The sequence below is a fragment of the Stegodyphus dumicola genome, chromosome 2, assembly GCF_044657685.1.
Source record: "Stegodyphus dumicola isolate Sdum_Otavi_A_Nest chromosome 2, ASM4465768v1".
NCBI lineage: Eukaryota > Metazoa > Arthropoda > Arachnida > Araneae > Eresidae > Stegodyphus > Stegodyphus dumicola.
Window position 1 is genome coordinate 184,252,619 of NC_140769.1, and position 17,493 is coordinate 184,270,111.

Consider the following 17,493-nt stretch of genomic DNA (forward strand, 5'->3'; position numbering starts at 1 on the left):
TTTGGGTGATAATATTTTCAAACTGCGAAATTTTGTCTCCCGTTATTTTCTGTGACGCTAATTTTGTCGCGAAGTTTTTCCTTGCTTTTTCTCCTACCATGATATTTTCTCCACATTTCCTTTTGTGATGATTGTGACGCAATGTTTTATTTTCGACGGACTCTGTCCTCAACAGATATGTCTCTATCAAGATCTTCGTAATTATTTTTTCAATAAGATTCTTGTTTATCCAATTTACTCGTTTTAATTCGACAAAACTAAGTTTTTTTTTTTTTTTTTTTTTTTTTTTCCGCAGAGTCTTTGAAATTTATTTGTTTGAAACCTTGGTGAAAAACTGAACATAATGCATTTTCTATGTCTAAAAACTGAACACTGTCGGTTGGATTTGTTTTTTCCGTTGGTGTTATTTGTAATGTTAAGATTTCAAAAATGTTTCCATTGATCATTTTTATTTCATTTCCTGCCGCTGAAATTAGAAGATGATATTCAACAAAAATTAATAAATTAATAAATTAAATTTACTACATTTGGTATGATAAATGTTAAAAACAGAAAAATTCACAGCTCTCTCATATAATTTTTATTATTGTTACTCGGATAGAAGAAAATACTGTTAAACATCCTAGAACACTAAAAATTATGAACAGTACTAGATCTAGTACGAAAGTACTACCAGTGGTCATCCTGATTCAAATTCGGATATCAAACATATAACTATTATAATTTGCATATGATTCCATTATCATCCCTCTTTCTTGAGTTAGTTGAGCAATGAGCACCTCGCCATTGGAAAAAATATTTTAGGTCTTCATGGAAAAAATGTTTTGCTGGAGTAAAATCTTAAAACTGGATCGAGAACAAAAGCATTTTTATGAAAGGCTGCGGCTCCCGTAGCGTTGCCCGAAACGTTATTCAGTCTAACAAGTCGGCCAATTTTGTAACTATTTGAGTGTCAATTAGCCAGTCATTGCACGTTTTTCTCTAATAGTTATGTATCTATTCTTTTATTATTATCTTAAATACAGTCGCAATATAATGCACAGTTATGTATTATGATTACAAAAGCAGTTTAATACATACACTGTAAGCTCTGCAATACAGAATCTTTGAGCCAAATATTGTTTCATCCATCAGTTATAAAAGTACCAGAAATGAGTTTTTTCTTGGAGAGGGAAGGATAAAGCTTTCAATTTTATTTCACTTAAGACCATTTGGGAAACGCTGGCTTAAATAATTGCAGCACAACGAACGGAGATCTATTACGTTATGAACACCACCAGCTGAGAGAAATAAGCGCGTTTAGAGACATGTATCAAAATCATAAAACGCTCAGTATACAGCTTTAGAACCAGCTTTCTATTAACAGTATTTCCGATAATAGGAAGAGAAAAGTTTCCGATTTATTACAGTCTTACAAAAAATACAAGCGGATGGATTTACACTTTGGAACCAGTATTCCTGAAACAATGCATTTCGTCGGTAGTACGTAAAGCTAGACTTGTTCGATCATAGCTCATGCATGCTGAAATCCAGTGTAGATTTCACCTATTATGTATAGAAACTACATGATTTCATTCCAACATATTACTCCCCAAGTTGCAGTCATGTTTCACAGCGCATATCGAAGTCCTCTGCATATGGTGGTTTAATCATACAGCCGGTTGAATCTTAATAACAGTATGGGATCTCAAGTTCAGGACTAACTGCTGTCGATTAAGGATCATGCGTGAAATTTAGTCAAGAACATCAAACCAGACCAGGTATGACTGGAAATAAAGTCGCTTGAAGATGAGATCAGATTCCAGATGCATCACACAGATGGCCAACAGGCTTGATTACCATGGCGTCTGGATGCGCTGCTGGATATATATGGACCAAAGAATGTAATGTAATGTATTGTGTCCAATAGTTTCCACAAGAACATTAGAACCCGCTGAAGCAGAACAATACCTAGTAATCGTCAAATATCTGAACGTCAATGCGGCCCAAGTTCAGTCACTCGTAATCAGTTGCGTGCCCTACTATTGATTGTCATCACTACCAGTTAGTGCACCATCCAAAATCCCAGTACATTCGCCCATACAACAAGTAAAATATAAAATTGGGGAGGAAATATTACGCGAGGAGTACAGGGAAAAACAGCCGAAATTGACAAGAGCGAATTAATGTAGCAGTTATTAGCGAACCTAAGAGCATTTCTTTTCCCATAGTTTTTTCTTTTCTTTAATCTGCCTTTGTATCACTGTTATCCACACGTTACAGTTTTAAAATTTATAGACCACAAGTTATAGAAACATATCATTCCAAAACCAAAACCTATAAGCTGTGTTCCCACCCCTTTCCACGAAGTTAAATGTTCCAAGAATATATAAATTGCATCACTGACGATAATGATGCTTAGAGAACATGCAAGTTATTATGTGAATCTTAAATTAAAACGTTCTAAAAATTAAAACGTTTGCCTTCCTTCCCGGTGCTGCGCGCCACTGAGTGGCGTGGAAGTCCAAAAAACTTTGAATTAAAACGTTCTAAATTAATGTAAACATTCTTTGATTTATATTTTATTAGATTCAAAATATCATACAAGTATGTACAAAATGCATTTACATACACATCAAATGTAAAATATTCTCATAATCGGAATAAATTCAGGCATTTCTAATTCAGCTTAACATTTTCTACAAACTCATACTTTTCTTCAAAATCAGCAATGTTATGTACAAGTACAATTTGAATATGCAAACAAGAAAAATATTGGCTACATTTATTTTACTCTTCCAAGATATTTATTTATAAGCACAATATATTCTGGTTTTCTTATGTGATAAAAGTACATACGTAATTCTTAAGCTTAACATAAAGTAACGCATCATTAAAATTAAGTACTGAAAGATTAGAAATTGATATTCATATAAGATATTATAACAAATTAAGTACCCTTTCGCTAATCATAAAACAACAACTGTATTCATATTATTATGAACAGTTTTGAATGGAAAAAATGGTTTTGTTTAGTTTTAAAAGGCACATATTTTTAAAGAAAGTTTAAAATTTAAAAGAAAGAACAAAAATATACTTTTTGCTTATACATGATGATATTTTCTGATAATACTGTACATGATAAATTCAAATGGATAGAATAATTTTCAAGATTTCATCAACAGACATTCTTTCGTTTTTTTCATTTTCTGAAACTATAGTGTTTTATAAAAATATTATGTATACTGCTGACTTTCAGATAACAGAATAAACAATCATCTTATGCAAATATTTTATGACAGTGTGTTTTATGAATGCACGGAAAACGAAAGATACTATAAATCAGACTAAAAATGTTTAATATACATGTGTTTCCTCCGTACTTGGCAAAAAATCATACGTCATTATTTCAGATAACAGACGGAACATAAAAGATCTGATGCCATTTCTATTTACCCAAGGTTATGAAAAGAATGAAATGTATGTTGAATTGTGTTTCTAATCTGATGAGATAACAACTGTATCATTAAGGACAGACGCTTTTATTATTTGAAGGGAATGAAAAGCACTTTTTTCTTAACCAAGAAGAGAGAAAAAAAATCCCAAATATTCTGCTTTTGAAATTCCGTTGCTGAATTATTCTTAACTGAGTTCAGAACTTTCCGATTTTTTCAACAACTGCTATTATCTAGTTTGGTAGCTCTTAATCATAATGAAACAAATATTTTGTATTTTTTTAGCATAAAACTATGAAATAAATATTTTAGGTTCTGCTTTTAGTTCAAAATAATGAAATAGTAAATTTTTAATTTACAGGGGTAAATTTCAATATAATTATACTCAGTACACTAGATCCTTGCTCGCTGCATACGTATGCCTATGGAATACATTAATGCCACAGTTACCACATGTATTTTTTCTTTTTTCAGAAGCATAAGTGTTGCATTTATTTCTGTACTTTTTACTAAATAATTTTAAAGTAGCTTCAAACGTTTTTGCTCTTCAGTCAGTATTTTTTCACCGTGTAGAAAAATATGGACTTATCTGTTTTAATCAAACTATAATAGTTAAATTTAATTTCTAAAAATTTCATGATGAAAGTGATATTTATGTTATATCTCTAAACCATTAACCTCAGAATTTTGTTAAATTTTAAATGTAAGAATCTTTACATTAAAAGCAGGGCTTTTTACAGCATAAACAATATTTTTCTTCGAAATAATTGAGATCCGTATCAGATTCTCACAAAATGTATACAGTATCTAACAGTATTCCAGTGTTAATATAGATGAAATTCTGCTTAATTTTAATGAAGATTTTCTTACAACGTTTAGTTTAATTTGAACTAAAAAAGAGGAGTAATTTTGATTTTTTTTTCCAAGAAAACATACAATTCTTTTTGTTTTCCCATTCACGATATTGTTTGTTGGGAAGTACATTGCAAATAAACCTATTTCCCAAGTGGGGCAAGTGATTCACTTCTATATGTCGATAAAAATTCATAAAAAAATTATTACAATTAAAACGTTAAACTAAAAAAGTAAACTAACTAAAACGTTAGTTTAACGAAATAGCTAAAGAAATTTGAGATAAAGTGTTTTTTTTTTTTTTTTTTCTTACATTAACATCATTACTCTATACTCACAGGCGAAAAATGAAGTTGTTTCTTCGTTAAACTTCTTTTAACTAGAATGTAAATTTGATAACACTTATCTAACCTTATTAAAATTCTGGGAGTTTTAGATTGTTGCTAACCTTACGCTGCTGAGTAAAGGATGCCGAAGCGATTTTCTTTATCTGAGCACTTAAATCCATATCAACGTTCAGTAGATGCGAACAAAGCGCTCTATTCAAAGAAAACAGATCTTCTTTTTTATCTTATTGACTTTGCTTTCGAGAAGACACACGCCATAGTTTATATCAATGCGGTTAGACTCTAAACAGGGGGCGGAGAATGCAAAAGGTAAAAAAGTTTTACAAGACGGAGATTAAATATATCACGTTTTCAGTCCAAATCTAAAACTTCTTATAAGATGGAACACGCGACTTCCTTACTCTCTGAAAATAGTTTTTTAACCGCATCTTATTTTATTTTTTAACACTAAAAGACATTTAATAAATTACGATTTAAAAACCTTTTATTTTTTATGGTTGGAAGTGTTAATTTCAATAAATTATTATATAATAGGATTATTAAATATATTATGACTCTCTGTCAAGTCTTCCCTGATTTTCCAAAAGATGTTCGATTTCCTTCGGTTAAGATTAAGGCCTCATTTTTTTTTTTTTTTTTTTTCCAATTTATCAAAGGTTAGGTAGGTAGGTATTTACATCTCCTGTAAAAACATGCATTCCGTTCTCGGTTCTTCAGAGACCGATTTTCTGCTATAAAATCTGATTGGTAAAAACGTCCACACAAAGGTTGATCTGTTTGATACTCGTAGTTATGGCATATGCTCAAAGAAGAGGTAATTTAATGGAGAATTTTTAAGGGAATCTGGCTTGCTCATTTTCTTCACACAAAGGGAAAAGTGGAAAACTTTTCTTGCAGCCAGATTCAATGGCCAAGTTGACCTACTTGTATGTATCCAAGTAATTAGTTTATTGGAAAAGAGAAAAAGAACTTTTATATTACGTTTTTTAGAAGCTGAAGATTTTTGCTTCATTGAAATTTAGAAATGTAATAATAATATCCAATTCAATGTGTTAAAATCCATCAGATAATGAATATTTTGTCCCTGATGGTAAAAATACTTTTCGCGAGAAGACTAAATGAAATAATATTGTTTTCCTTAAGTTCGCAAAAAATAAAAGATAGCATTCGTACTAATAAATTTCCTCAAGAAATGTTCGTGAAACAGAAATTAATTACATTTTAAAAGTGTCCTCCCGGCTCTTCTGTATTTAAAAGAGAAATTTCTAGTTTGTTAGCATGATTTCTTTTTCCTAAGAAACGTCCATTTATATAGCCATTATTGTTAGCACGATTTCTTTTTCCTAAGAAACGTCCATTTATACAGCCATTATAAGTAATTCTTTTAACAATGACGGCAAAGATAAAAGTTCCATTTCTTTCAATATATTTACCTAGAACCAAGAGGTAGATATCTTCAACATGAGTGCAGTTTCATTTGAACAATGCTACAATAAATGTTCAAATCAACTGAGGATGACAAGATGAACAATTTATTATAAAAAGAAGAATTAGTCATAAATAAGGAAAGAAATGTTAGTATAACTAGATTATAATTAAACTAAATAGTATTCATTCTTCTTTCAACATTTTTATCACGTCTCTACTTGATAAAATACTCATCCAAAATAATCTGAAGTATGACATTACATTTATTATCCCGATTTTGAACCGAAAGAATGTTAAGGCATTTAATTTGGTTTGGCACTCTTCATTTTTCTTTCTCATGTACTCAGTTTAGGGAGAGAAAATGAAAAACCAACCTCATTGGCATTTAGTTTTCAACTATAAACTTTCTTTATTGGAACTTTGCAAAGATTTCTATAACCATCTTTTCTTTCCATATTACAGTCAAGTAAACATAACCATGTAACCTTAAGAAATGAATATAATAATCACGCGCAAAAAGTATTTTTTTACGATAATAGAGACTTTCTACTGCAGATATTTTTGTTCTACATGTGATAGAAATAGTACTCAGCTTCAAAACTATTAGAGTTCTACAATAAAAACGTGCATTAAGTTATTTTTATTTGATATAATAATAGCTTTTATTGTTACATAAGCATTAAAAATATATCTACCTGATTATTAATTGTAAAATAATATTTGGCGCTAGGTATCTAAATTAGTGCCTTCTTAATTTTTAAAATTTTGCAGGTCCTAAATTATGTTGCCCAGTGCCTCCCTTAAATAAAAAAAAATTACCACCCTTAAATTTTTCCTTCCAGTATTTTTTAAATTCTATAAATTTTTGCTGTATCTAAATTCTGCCGCTTGATCCGATCGCATGAGTTGTACCGGCCCTACAATATTATACATGTTGTCGTTTTCTATGAAGAAAAATATTACTGAAATTTCAGCAATTTATATACCAAATGAAGATTATAATAGACGAACAAATGAAGAATAGAACGAACGAATAAACGTCTAAACAAATGAAGATTATAATAGATGGTAGATATTAATCAGATTATAAATAAAATACAAAAGTCATTGCATTCCTAAAGTAATCTTAGCTATGTGTCATATATTGTTATTTCTAAAAATTCACGAATCTAAAAGAACCTTTTAACTTTAAAATAAATTAAAAAAGATTAATTGGGAAAGTAAAGAATATTAAGGACTGAAATTAGATGATATTCTATTCACTATGTGTAAGATAGAATTTCCAGCTATAGCAAAATGGAAAGTTACTGCCATTTCACATATAGGAAATGCTTGTTATAATTTCTTCTTTCAATTCTGTTATAAAAATTATCAGCTACCTTGAATAACTGAGTTTTGTTTTTATCAAATAAGTGTTAATGCCTCTAATTTGTTTTCATTTTTGTGAATTAATACCAAATTTTTTTTAACTGTTTGATACTATTGTTTTCTAGAGCTCAGCTCGTTTTACGAATAAATCAATGATTTTATTTCATATGTCTTGAATTTCTGACGATTAATTCTTAATTTGTGTAGCATAAGTTTTAAGTTTAAACTACAAACTGCACTGAGCTTAACTTCATTTCTTGTAAAATTTTCGAAAATGCTTACAATTGCCGTGGGTCTTTACACTGCAAAAATTTTAAATTCTTTTTTAAAAAAAGAGGAGGATAATATTAAGCTCACTTTTCCTTTCAAATATAAAAGTCTCTTTCATGTACTGAACTGAAATCTAAGCTTAAAGGATCAGATCGCAATTCTACCGTGATCTAGTCTAATTTGGCAAGAAATTGTGAAATTCACTTTATTATTGAAATCTTCCAGCGCTTCAGATAGTTTTCTAAAATTTGACTGATACGTAAAATAATTTACTGTGGACATCATTAAATTCCGTTTGCATACAGACGATACCCAAGTTGGAATATTAAATAAGCATCTGTTACTCAGATTATAATACAACTTAAAAAATAATAGCTACATAAATATCTCAACTGGAAAAATTATAACTGTTGCACGAAATTAATGATTACTTTACAAAATCTCATTACTCACAGCACATTTAAGAATTCAACAGTTTGTACTTCCATTTAATGGCATGTAACCAAACAAAAAATAAATCAGTTGTTCTTTTTCCTTTTTTCATCATCAACAAAACTTTGCTTTCCTTTTCTGCATGCTATTGTTTAGAAATTTCTGATAGAAGTTTGCAAACTACTAACATGCACTGAACAAAACAATGCAAGGAAAATTTAGAATATTAGTTACTTCAAAGTTTATAAAATTATTAGCTTCACAAGAAAAAATGTATCTGTCATAAGTTCGTGTTGATGTAAAAAGGCTTATTTGCTGTTCACATTACCAGAACAACTATATAAGACTCAAAGTGTTATAAAACCGATGTGAACATAGATTCTTCAGATCTAAATGAACATTTCAGATCGGAACTTCAGAAATTTAAAACTTAGACAACATTTCGCATCATTTGTTTACACATCTATTTAGATTCTCGAATTATTATTTTAAAAAAGTATTATATGTTTGAAAACTTGAGGATTTAAAAGTGACTAGAATAACAGTTAAAAATAAATAAATAAAATTTAAGTCCAACATTAGTGTATTTTTTATGTATTAGTTTATATGTCAAATGATTAAAATAATGCTAATAAAAGATTACGTTCTAAACTGCTTAGTCATCATTTCGTACTTTAAAAGGGTCTAGTGGGGACAGCGGAACTCTGCTTTTTCCTGTGTATACATATATAATATCATTTTCATTCACTCTGATGCACTGAAGAAAACACCTTCCTTGGTATGTCGTTATTGCTTCTTTCCAAATTTAACATGCAACCATTTTTCGAATTCAAATTAATGAACATTCTTTCAAAAGATGAAATATCGTTTGTTTCAAGTTCACTTCTAACACAAAAATCTTTCACTTACTTTCTGACCTCAAGTGTAAATAGCTGACGAAAGTAGCTATTTATATTTATATAGCAAAGAATTTTTTAAAAAAAGGGAGAGAACTATGAAAATATACAGGATGATTTCAAAGTAATGGTGCAAAACAGAATCTTATTTATTCTTATATGAAGTGAAACACCACAACCATAATGATATGAAATGAATACCGAAATAAGATGACGAAATGTAATAATGCGTATTAAGAAAAGTGTCGCAAAGAAATTTCAGTATAAACCAGACAAGAAAATGCCTTATCTTGACAAAATCTTTCATTGATTTATTTCATTTATTTTATTTTACACTAGACCCTTTTAAATTTCTATTAATCACAGTGTTTAATAAGAAAAGTAACTACTGAGTATACGCTGTAGAAGGAAATATTCGAAGAAGGCTAATGATTCTTTTTTTTAAGAGTATTTTCTTGTAGTTTATCTTAAGTTATATACTCTTCAGTTATCTTAAGTATTATATTCTTCAGAAATAAATGTATTTAAGCTCTTTAAAATAAAAAAAATAAAAAAATTCTCAAAATATTTTAAATAAAATAGTTGCTTTTAATGTAATGTTTGAATGCGCCTTAAAAGTCATCTTTAATGAAATGCTGCGAAATGTTTTTTTTTTTTTTTTTTTTTTTCAATAATTTGAAATGTGTTAAAGATTCTCTTCACTACATCGACAAGATTCCACTATCAAAACAGTCTTATAAACTTTCGGTGGATTCCTACTCGGGCAACTGAGCGTAATGTTGGCCCATTTCCTGCGATGAGGTTTGCAGAAAGCAGAAGACTGGAAAGCCACCTTATTATTCCCTGTCCTTCCCGCATGAGGGATGAAAAAAGAATTGCACTGACCGTAGCAGAAATTGTTCATGATGTTCTTGGAGCGGCAATGCATTTCCGACACTTTCTGTCTCAAAGGGATAGTGCGGCACCAGTCCTTTTTCACTTCGCTTGCGCTGCTGATTACGTAACCCGGACTGTCCGAATTGAGCAATAGCCGATGCTGCTCTCTGGGGTCCTCTTTGGAATCCGTCAAGTAGTTCCGGTTGTTTTCGCGAGGCTTCAGAACGAGCCTATGGCGACGCTTGCGTTTTCGATGGCGACGATGACCCTGCCGTGTATCCGGTCTCTGACGTCGCTTCCGGCTTAAGTTCCTGTTTCCCAGCTTACGGGAGTCTTCATCAATGAATGGTACTTCAGCGCCATTCATTGACGATGACGTCCGATGACGTATGTGGACCACACTCTCCTCAGGAGTGCTGTCGTCATCTTTCAGAAGAACCTCCTTACCCTTGACGATAAGTAAGTCGCCTACAAAAAAGGAATTGGGTACTCCAGCAGCATCAATATCATTGTTCTGCAACAAAATCTCACTCACATCACTATCAAAGTCTTCTTTATAACCATCGGGAAGTATCCAACCAGTAGAACTGTTTGCATTTCCGTTAACAGAATGAAAAGATATTATCTTTTGATTGATGTCCTGGTTTAGATGAGACGGTTGCTCATCTAATTTTATATTATCAATTTCAAGATTCTGAACATAAGTCTTTCCTTGAGATGGCATGCTGTACATTTCAAGCGTCGAGGAATTTTCGACTGAGTTTTGAAAATTCTTTTCGCCATCAGGGTTCGGCGGCATGCAGAATCCTAAGCCAAGGAACCACGTGATAAGCAGGAAACAAATAAAAATTTTCCATTCTGTTTTCAGGACAGACTCGAACTTCATTTCAAAAGGCAACATCTGAGGAATAAGAGAATTTTAAAATTACTAAATGTAAACTAACATTATAAATTAATAAATGACGATACACACACACATATACATATATATCGGAGAGGACCATTAGCACTCTAAACATAATCTTCAAATTATAAAATACTAATGATGCAAACAACAGAATTTTTAGTTTAATAACAAAAGGTATTTGATGTTAAGATAAGAACTGATGCTTTGCTTCGAATTATTTATTTATCATATTATTGACAATACGAATTATTACAGTATTTATATGTATTTTATCAGTTAATATGTTTCTAAACCCAAGTAAAAGTTATGCATATTCTCACAAAGAGAAGAAAATAAAAAAATTAATTTTTCGCGGAATTAATTCCGGCCAACAAGATGACACTTGTTGTCAAATTATAATTTAATCTTAATTTTAGAGACAACATATCGTAACAGAATCTTACGGAAATTCTTTGCCAAAATTTGTTTGTCCTAAACATAAAAAAGAAAATGGAAAACTCAGATCCTTGGAAATTCTGTAACGATATGGGCACACACTATATCATATATATTAAGTGACTTTGTACTGAGTGGTTTCGTATATATACAGAGATTTTTCTCAATAAATATACTAGAAAATTGCTGACTGACAGACAGACACTTCATTTTTGTAAACAAACGATCTAATACATGATACAAATAAATGCATTGATGTACTGATAGATGTACTTTATCTTACGTGCTTATAGATGTACTTTTATCTTACATATGTACTTTATCACACGAGGAAGATAAAGTACATCTATTTCTGTGTACTTATAGAAACTGATGTACTTTATCTTCCTCGTGTGGTTATTTCTCTCAGAATAATTTTCTAACTTACTTTATTGTATGAATTTAGCATATGATGCATACAAACGCACGCATATCCATATATTCTAATCTGCTGTTTGTGTTACTGATACCTTCCAGTTAACAGCAATCCATTAATTATTAAGCTTTTAAGAAATCGAAGTGTTATAAGCAGATTTGGGATTGAGCTGGAATATTCACTCTTCTTAGTCCTCGGCTCAGGCAAACTCGGTTCGCAGTTACGGGTGCCCGTAGACGCTATCCCGGCATAATGATTTCCGACTTTCGATTCTTTGTAACTTCGAACAGTTTATGAGTCGTATCGAAGAAAATGAAAGTTCAGAATAGTTCACAGTCCGGGTGAGCACGTAAATGAGTCCAACAGAAACACACCTGCGGTTCAGGCCTTGGCGAAGGTAAGTGCGCAGATAAGCAAATGACGTGGTAAAGAAATGCCTTAGCTCGCAGAATTTGAGAGTCTCTCATGTGTTGCATTAACATATTAGAAGTAAATAACATAAAATGACTGTAAACAAAAATGCATAGTGAAAATATAAGAAAATATATACATTATATACAGGTAAATATATACAACATTAGCAGCTGACCAGAAAAACAATACAGTATGAGATTGTGCATAGATATAATTAGGGTGGGACAACTAGGTATATGAATTAATAGAATGACAGTTAATGATCAAGATATTTGAGGACAGCAAACGGCCTGTCCTCAGATATCTTGATCATTAATTCTTGATTCTGTTACGATATGCATGATTTATATAATTATCAAGTCTCTAAAATTATAATTTAATCTTAATATAACAGGCCGGAATTAATTCCGCGAAAAATTAATTTTTTTTATTTTCTTCTCTTTGTGAGAATATGCATAACTTTTACTTTTGATGCTGTCAGAATTATAATCATACAGTCTGGTGTCCTTCGATTGCTGTCAGAATTATAATCATAATTTAGCACTGGTATTGTGCTATTGTTAACATTTGGTATATTTTTGAAAAATTTGTCTGCGAGACTAGCAAAGCAAACATGTAAAGTTGGTACTTCAAGCTCTTGGTGAATTGCCGAGTTTCTAACGAACCATCGACAATTCGCCGCTTGCCCTGAGTAAGATATTCTGTAGTGTTAGGAGTTTCTTTACATTAGTAAGACTAGCATATCCCCAAACAGGACAGGCATATGAGAGGATGGGAAGCAAAAGTTTCTTGTAAATAAGTAATTTGTTGTCAATAGAAAGAACTGAGTTCCAGTCAATTAAGGAGGTAAGTGTTCGTTTACGGACACGGAACTTGGCTATAATCTGTGTAATATGTGAGGTCCAGGTGAGTTGCCTATCCAAAATAATTCCAAGGTACAGGGCTTGCTTAGTCCACTGAATAGGGATGTCATACATGTGGATGCAGTCTTCATTATCGATGTTAATTCTTTTAGTGAACCAAACGACCTCAGATTTATCCACATTGATCTTTACTTTCCAGGCGTTTAGCCAGGACTCTTTGGAATGCTTGTATAATTGGACCAGGAGATGCATTTTTTGAGAGAATTGCCGTGTCATCGGCGTACATAGCCAGGGTGTGTGGTGATCGTAGGATATCGTTCGTGTAAATATTATAGTAAATGGGCCCAAGGAGGCTCCCTTGCGGGACACCAGCCTTGATAGCCCGTGGAGTAGAGAGTGAATTGTTTACACGAACGATAAAGTGTCTATCCTTAAGATAGGAATAAGTGATGGCTGTGATGTACTCTGGGAAGCCCAGAGTAATGATTTTGTGCATGAGGCCTTCAAGCCAAACACGGTCAAAGGCTTTATCTACATCGAGGAAGATGGCACCTGTAGTCTGACAGTCTTGGAGGCCTTGTGAGATCAGCTCAGTGACCTTATAAAACTGGTGTACAGTTGAGTGCTTCTTACGAAACCCATGCTACTGTGGAATAATGATGTTTTTTAGTTAAGTGTATGCAAGGATTCATACACTGAACACAAAGTAATATTAAATGCATTATTTTAATCCTAATATATGAAAATTCATTTTTATGGAAAAGGTACATGGCTAACGAACGTCGTGGGTCACGAAAAAACTTTCCAAGCAAAAAATGTATTGGATGACAATGATATTTCGGGATACGAGTAAGTAAGCCAGCAGCAAGTGCTAGTCCAAAATGCAGTTAATTGTGGAGGAAATATCTTCAGATAAATAAGACCTACGGGAAAACGACCATTATTTATTTGATCCATGAAATTTGTTGAGCTTAGGTTAAACCATGTGCTTAGGTTTATAGAACATTATCACTCAGGTGGTAAGTCATAAATATTTGTAATGAGAATGCCATGCCTTCCTTTAAGAACATTTTAAAACAGAAACAGAGTCAAAAAACACAGTGTACAAGTTTTTAATAGGATTAATGTTTCAGCGATTCTCAATTAGAAGAAAGCGGTATTAAGAGAAAAGTAAAGAAAAAAATCCAGAAAGGTAGAAGCTGTCTGATAATTTTACGGAATAGGATTTCCATTTAAACAGCAGCAGCATTTTGCATATTTGACTTCTTTATAGTTTGTTGCTTAGGCTGTCAAATCTCCTTCGTTGAAATACGGTAAAATTTAATTCAAGTTTCTTTATTTTTTATGCGTTTAACATTGTGTTAAATATTGCATATTATACGTTAATATTTTGTATGTGTTAGATTTAATGAATTCCACTGGTTTTGCATTAAGAGGTCATATACAAAGTACCCTTTTCTAAGAAATCATTTGGATTTTAGGAATTAATTCATTTTACATTTAATTCCTACGGGAAAAATTGCTTCGGTTTACGAGTAATTCCGATAACAAATAAGCGTCAGGAATAAATTAAGTTCATAAGCAAAAGTTTTAGCGTATAATTTGTAAATTATTTAATGTGCAATACATGAAACCCCGAATTTTGAAAAAGCGATGGTAGCCCAATGAAGCCCGAATTTTAAATATGTTTTATTATTTATTTCAGATTTTGTAAAACTTTAATGAATTTTTGATTAAGAAACTCAAAGCGAACAGTGGCAACACTTCGAAAAACAATTTTATCTCCAGCGCGCGAGACTGTCGCCGTTCGGAAGAATGTAAGATTAACCTTTCAATTTTAATTAACAAACTCGGCTCTATAAATGCAATGTGTAGCCACGGTGGTAAATAAAATACTTTTATCTTTCACGCGTCAGCGTATTGCCATTCAGTAAATCCTAAGATACTTTCAAATATAATCTGGAATGTTACTGATGTATCAACACAGTTCTTAAGAATATTTTTTCTACTTTTTAATCTGATTGATTTAAATAAACGTATATAATCATGAGATGTCTTATTAGAAATATTCAATAACTTTATGAAATAATAGTAGCTGGACTCATTACATTTTCTTTTTTATGATAACTACTTTAGGTGGCTGAGCGAGTAGGCGGTAAGTTTTTATTGAAATAAGTACATATCAAAATTAGCAAACATCAAAATATGTATGGTATATGTATCAAAATATGTATGGAATATTATAGCAAATATCAAAATAATTGCAATTCTTACACTGTCTCTGGAGTTCTAATGATATGCTGTTTTTAAATCCTGTACGATTCTGCTGCAGAATTGAATTTTACGTGGCGTTAAGTGCGATGAGCATGTTATTTTATAAATAAAGTTAACACATAAAAGTTAATAATAAAAAGACAAAAAAAAATTTTTTTTCTTAGCCATCTTACGAAGAAAATTTAATACTGATATGATGAACTGAGAAAAGATTGAAAAAATTATAAAAGTATATGCCAGCCGACACTCAGTTTAACGATTGATAAAGTGCTTGGGCGAAGCTGGCAGTATTGTACGGCTTTCAGGCAGATAATCGTAATATTTGTGATAATCAAGTAATATTAGTAACAGGAGATTACTACAAATTACACCAGGTGCATTACAGTTAATTTCAAACAAATATGGTTAACCTGTAAGGTTTATCCTAAGTTTTTAACATATCCTTAGTTAAAGCTACTTTCCTATCTCTCCTAATTTCAACTTACAATTTCCAACCAGAATGTATTTTTAGAATCGCAGTTAATGCAAATGAGTAAGACCGGTATTTAAGTCGAAGTTCCGCTGACTTCGTTAGAGAGCCAGAGATTTTGACTAGCGCGCGTTTGCCATTTGGCTACGCTCCCTCTAAGCTAGTACTACGCTCGGCCGTATTTCAGCCACTTGATAGGTTCGCCAGTCTCTGTGATATTTAGGGGCCAACTACTTAGAATTTTGATAGCTCCAGCTATATCTCTTTAGTTAAGCAATAATGAAGTTTTTTTCTTATTTTTTGTTCACGAGGTTCCCATACACTTAGCTGTTATATTAAGGTCAGAACCCCATAACCTTTACGTTACTTCTCTTACTTTACGTTATCTTCTCTCATCACGAGTGGCATCACTGATGCCTGCTAGCATTTGCTCTGCTGACCTTTTAGACTAGTAACTAAGTTTTACGTATTCACATTAACAGTGGTACCGTGAGTTTTTTTTTTTTTTTTTTTTTTTTGCAAGTTTCTTTCGATCTGCCGTGAATCTCAAAATAATAATAATAATAATAATAATAATTTTTAGTTTATATTTATTGAAGTAATTCTGTATATAGGCGGTCAAATGGAGTTCAAACCCACAAGCTTCATGGACCAACTGTGTAACAAAAAGCATTTTTGAAGATCAGAAGAATGGGAAAAAATCTAGAAGCAGCCGCTGGCAAATGTTGTCAAGGCGCGAAAATTAAGACCTTCAATATGCCTTTCACGCGCAGTCGCGTGAAACCGGTTCTCATCAACGTATTATTATCAATAAAGGATGAGATCTTTAATTTATCTTTCAAACGTAAACAGTCTGTTATTGTTTAAAAAACTGAACGATATAAAAACAATAAACACACTTCTTAATAATTTAAGCTATTATTCTAGTTTTTAACAGTATATCTAATTGATAAAAATTAAATACTTTTAATTCACAGTATATCCAACTGATAATTTTTATGCGTATTTGCAGTTTTAGTGTAATTGATAAAAGGTGTTTCTGACGTGCTACATTTTACAACAGGAACAGAATCGCTTCTTTTTCTTCTTCTTTTTATTTTTTAACAATTTTTATGAAATTTTATATTTTAAAATTATTTTATATGCATTTATTTATTTAAATATTTAGGTATTCGCTTGTTTCAGATGTTAGAATAAAATCTGCAATGATTAGACTATAATTTTCCCATATTTTGCTTTTCTTTTCTTTCCCCCCTCCCCTTTTATTCACTTAGCAAAGACGATAACATTAGCAATAGTAGACCCATATACACTTCCAGTTTCATTTTCGAACAGCTTATAAGTGGCTCCAGCTCAAGTGAAAGTCTTTACAGCACAAAATAATGGCGAAAAATATTTTGAATTCGAGAATGAGTAATTTCCTGATTCCTGAACATGATTTGCATGTCTTAATATAACATTTTGCTATGCAAAATTATGTATATGCTATGACAATATGCTATGCTATGTTCAATCACTTTTGTGTACGCTATGCTATGCCCACCTGCTGTACAGGTCATGTTATGTTGTTTATTTTTTTATTTATTTATTTTTTATTTGTTTGTTATAAAAAATGTTTTGTCAATATATATGCCTCCTTGCTATTTCATATGCAAGGCTATGTTCTGTATGCTGTATAGGCTATATGACGCTGAGTATTTTATGTTGTAAATCTGTGACGTCAATATGTTATGTCGCAATACTATGTATGTTATGTCTATGAGAAACTATGGTATGTCGCTACGCTATATCCACCTTTCATGTAGTTAAGTTA

The 17,493-nt window shown here is 31.6% G+C and overlaps 1 protein-coding gene across 1 annotated transcript in view; it reads right to left on the reverse strand.

The window, feature by feature from the left end:
- Nucleotides 1-2,541: 2,541 nt before the first annotated feature.
- LOC118204246 (uncharacterized) overlaps nt 2,542-17,493 on the reverse strand; it is a 64,482-nt gene continuing 49,530 nt past the window's right edge. Inside the window, exon 2 of the mRNA XM_035376579.2 lies at nt 2,542-10,804. Within this exon, the coding sequence (XP_035232470.2) occupies nt 9,713-10,804 (1,092 nt within the window). The 3' untranslated portion in view covers nt 2,542-9,712. The remainder of the gene's footprint in view (nt 10,805-17,493) is intronic.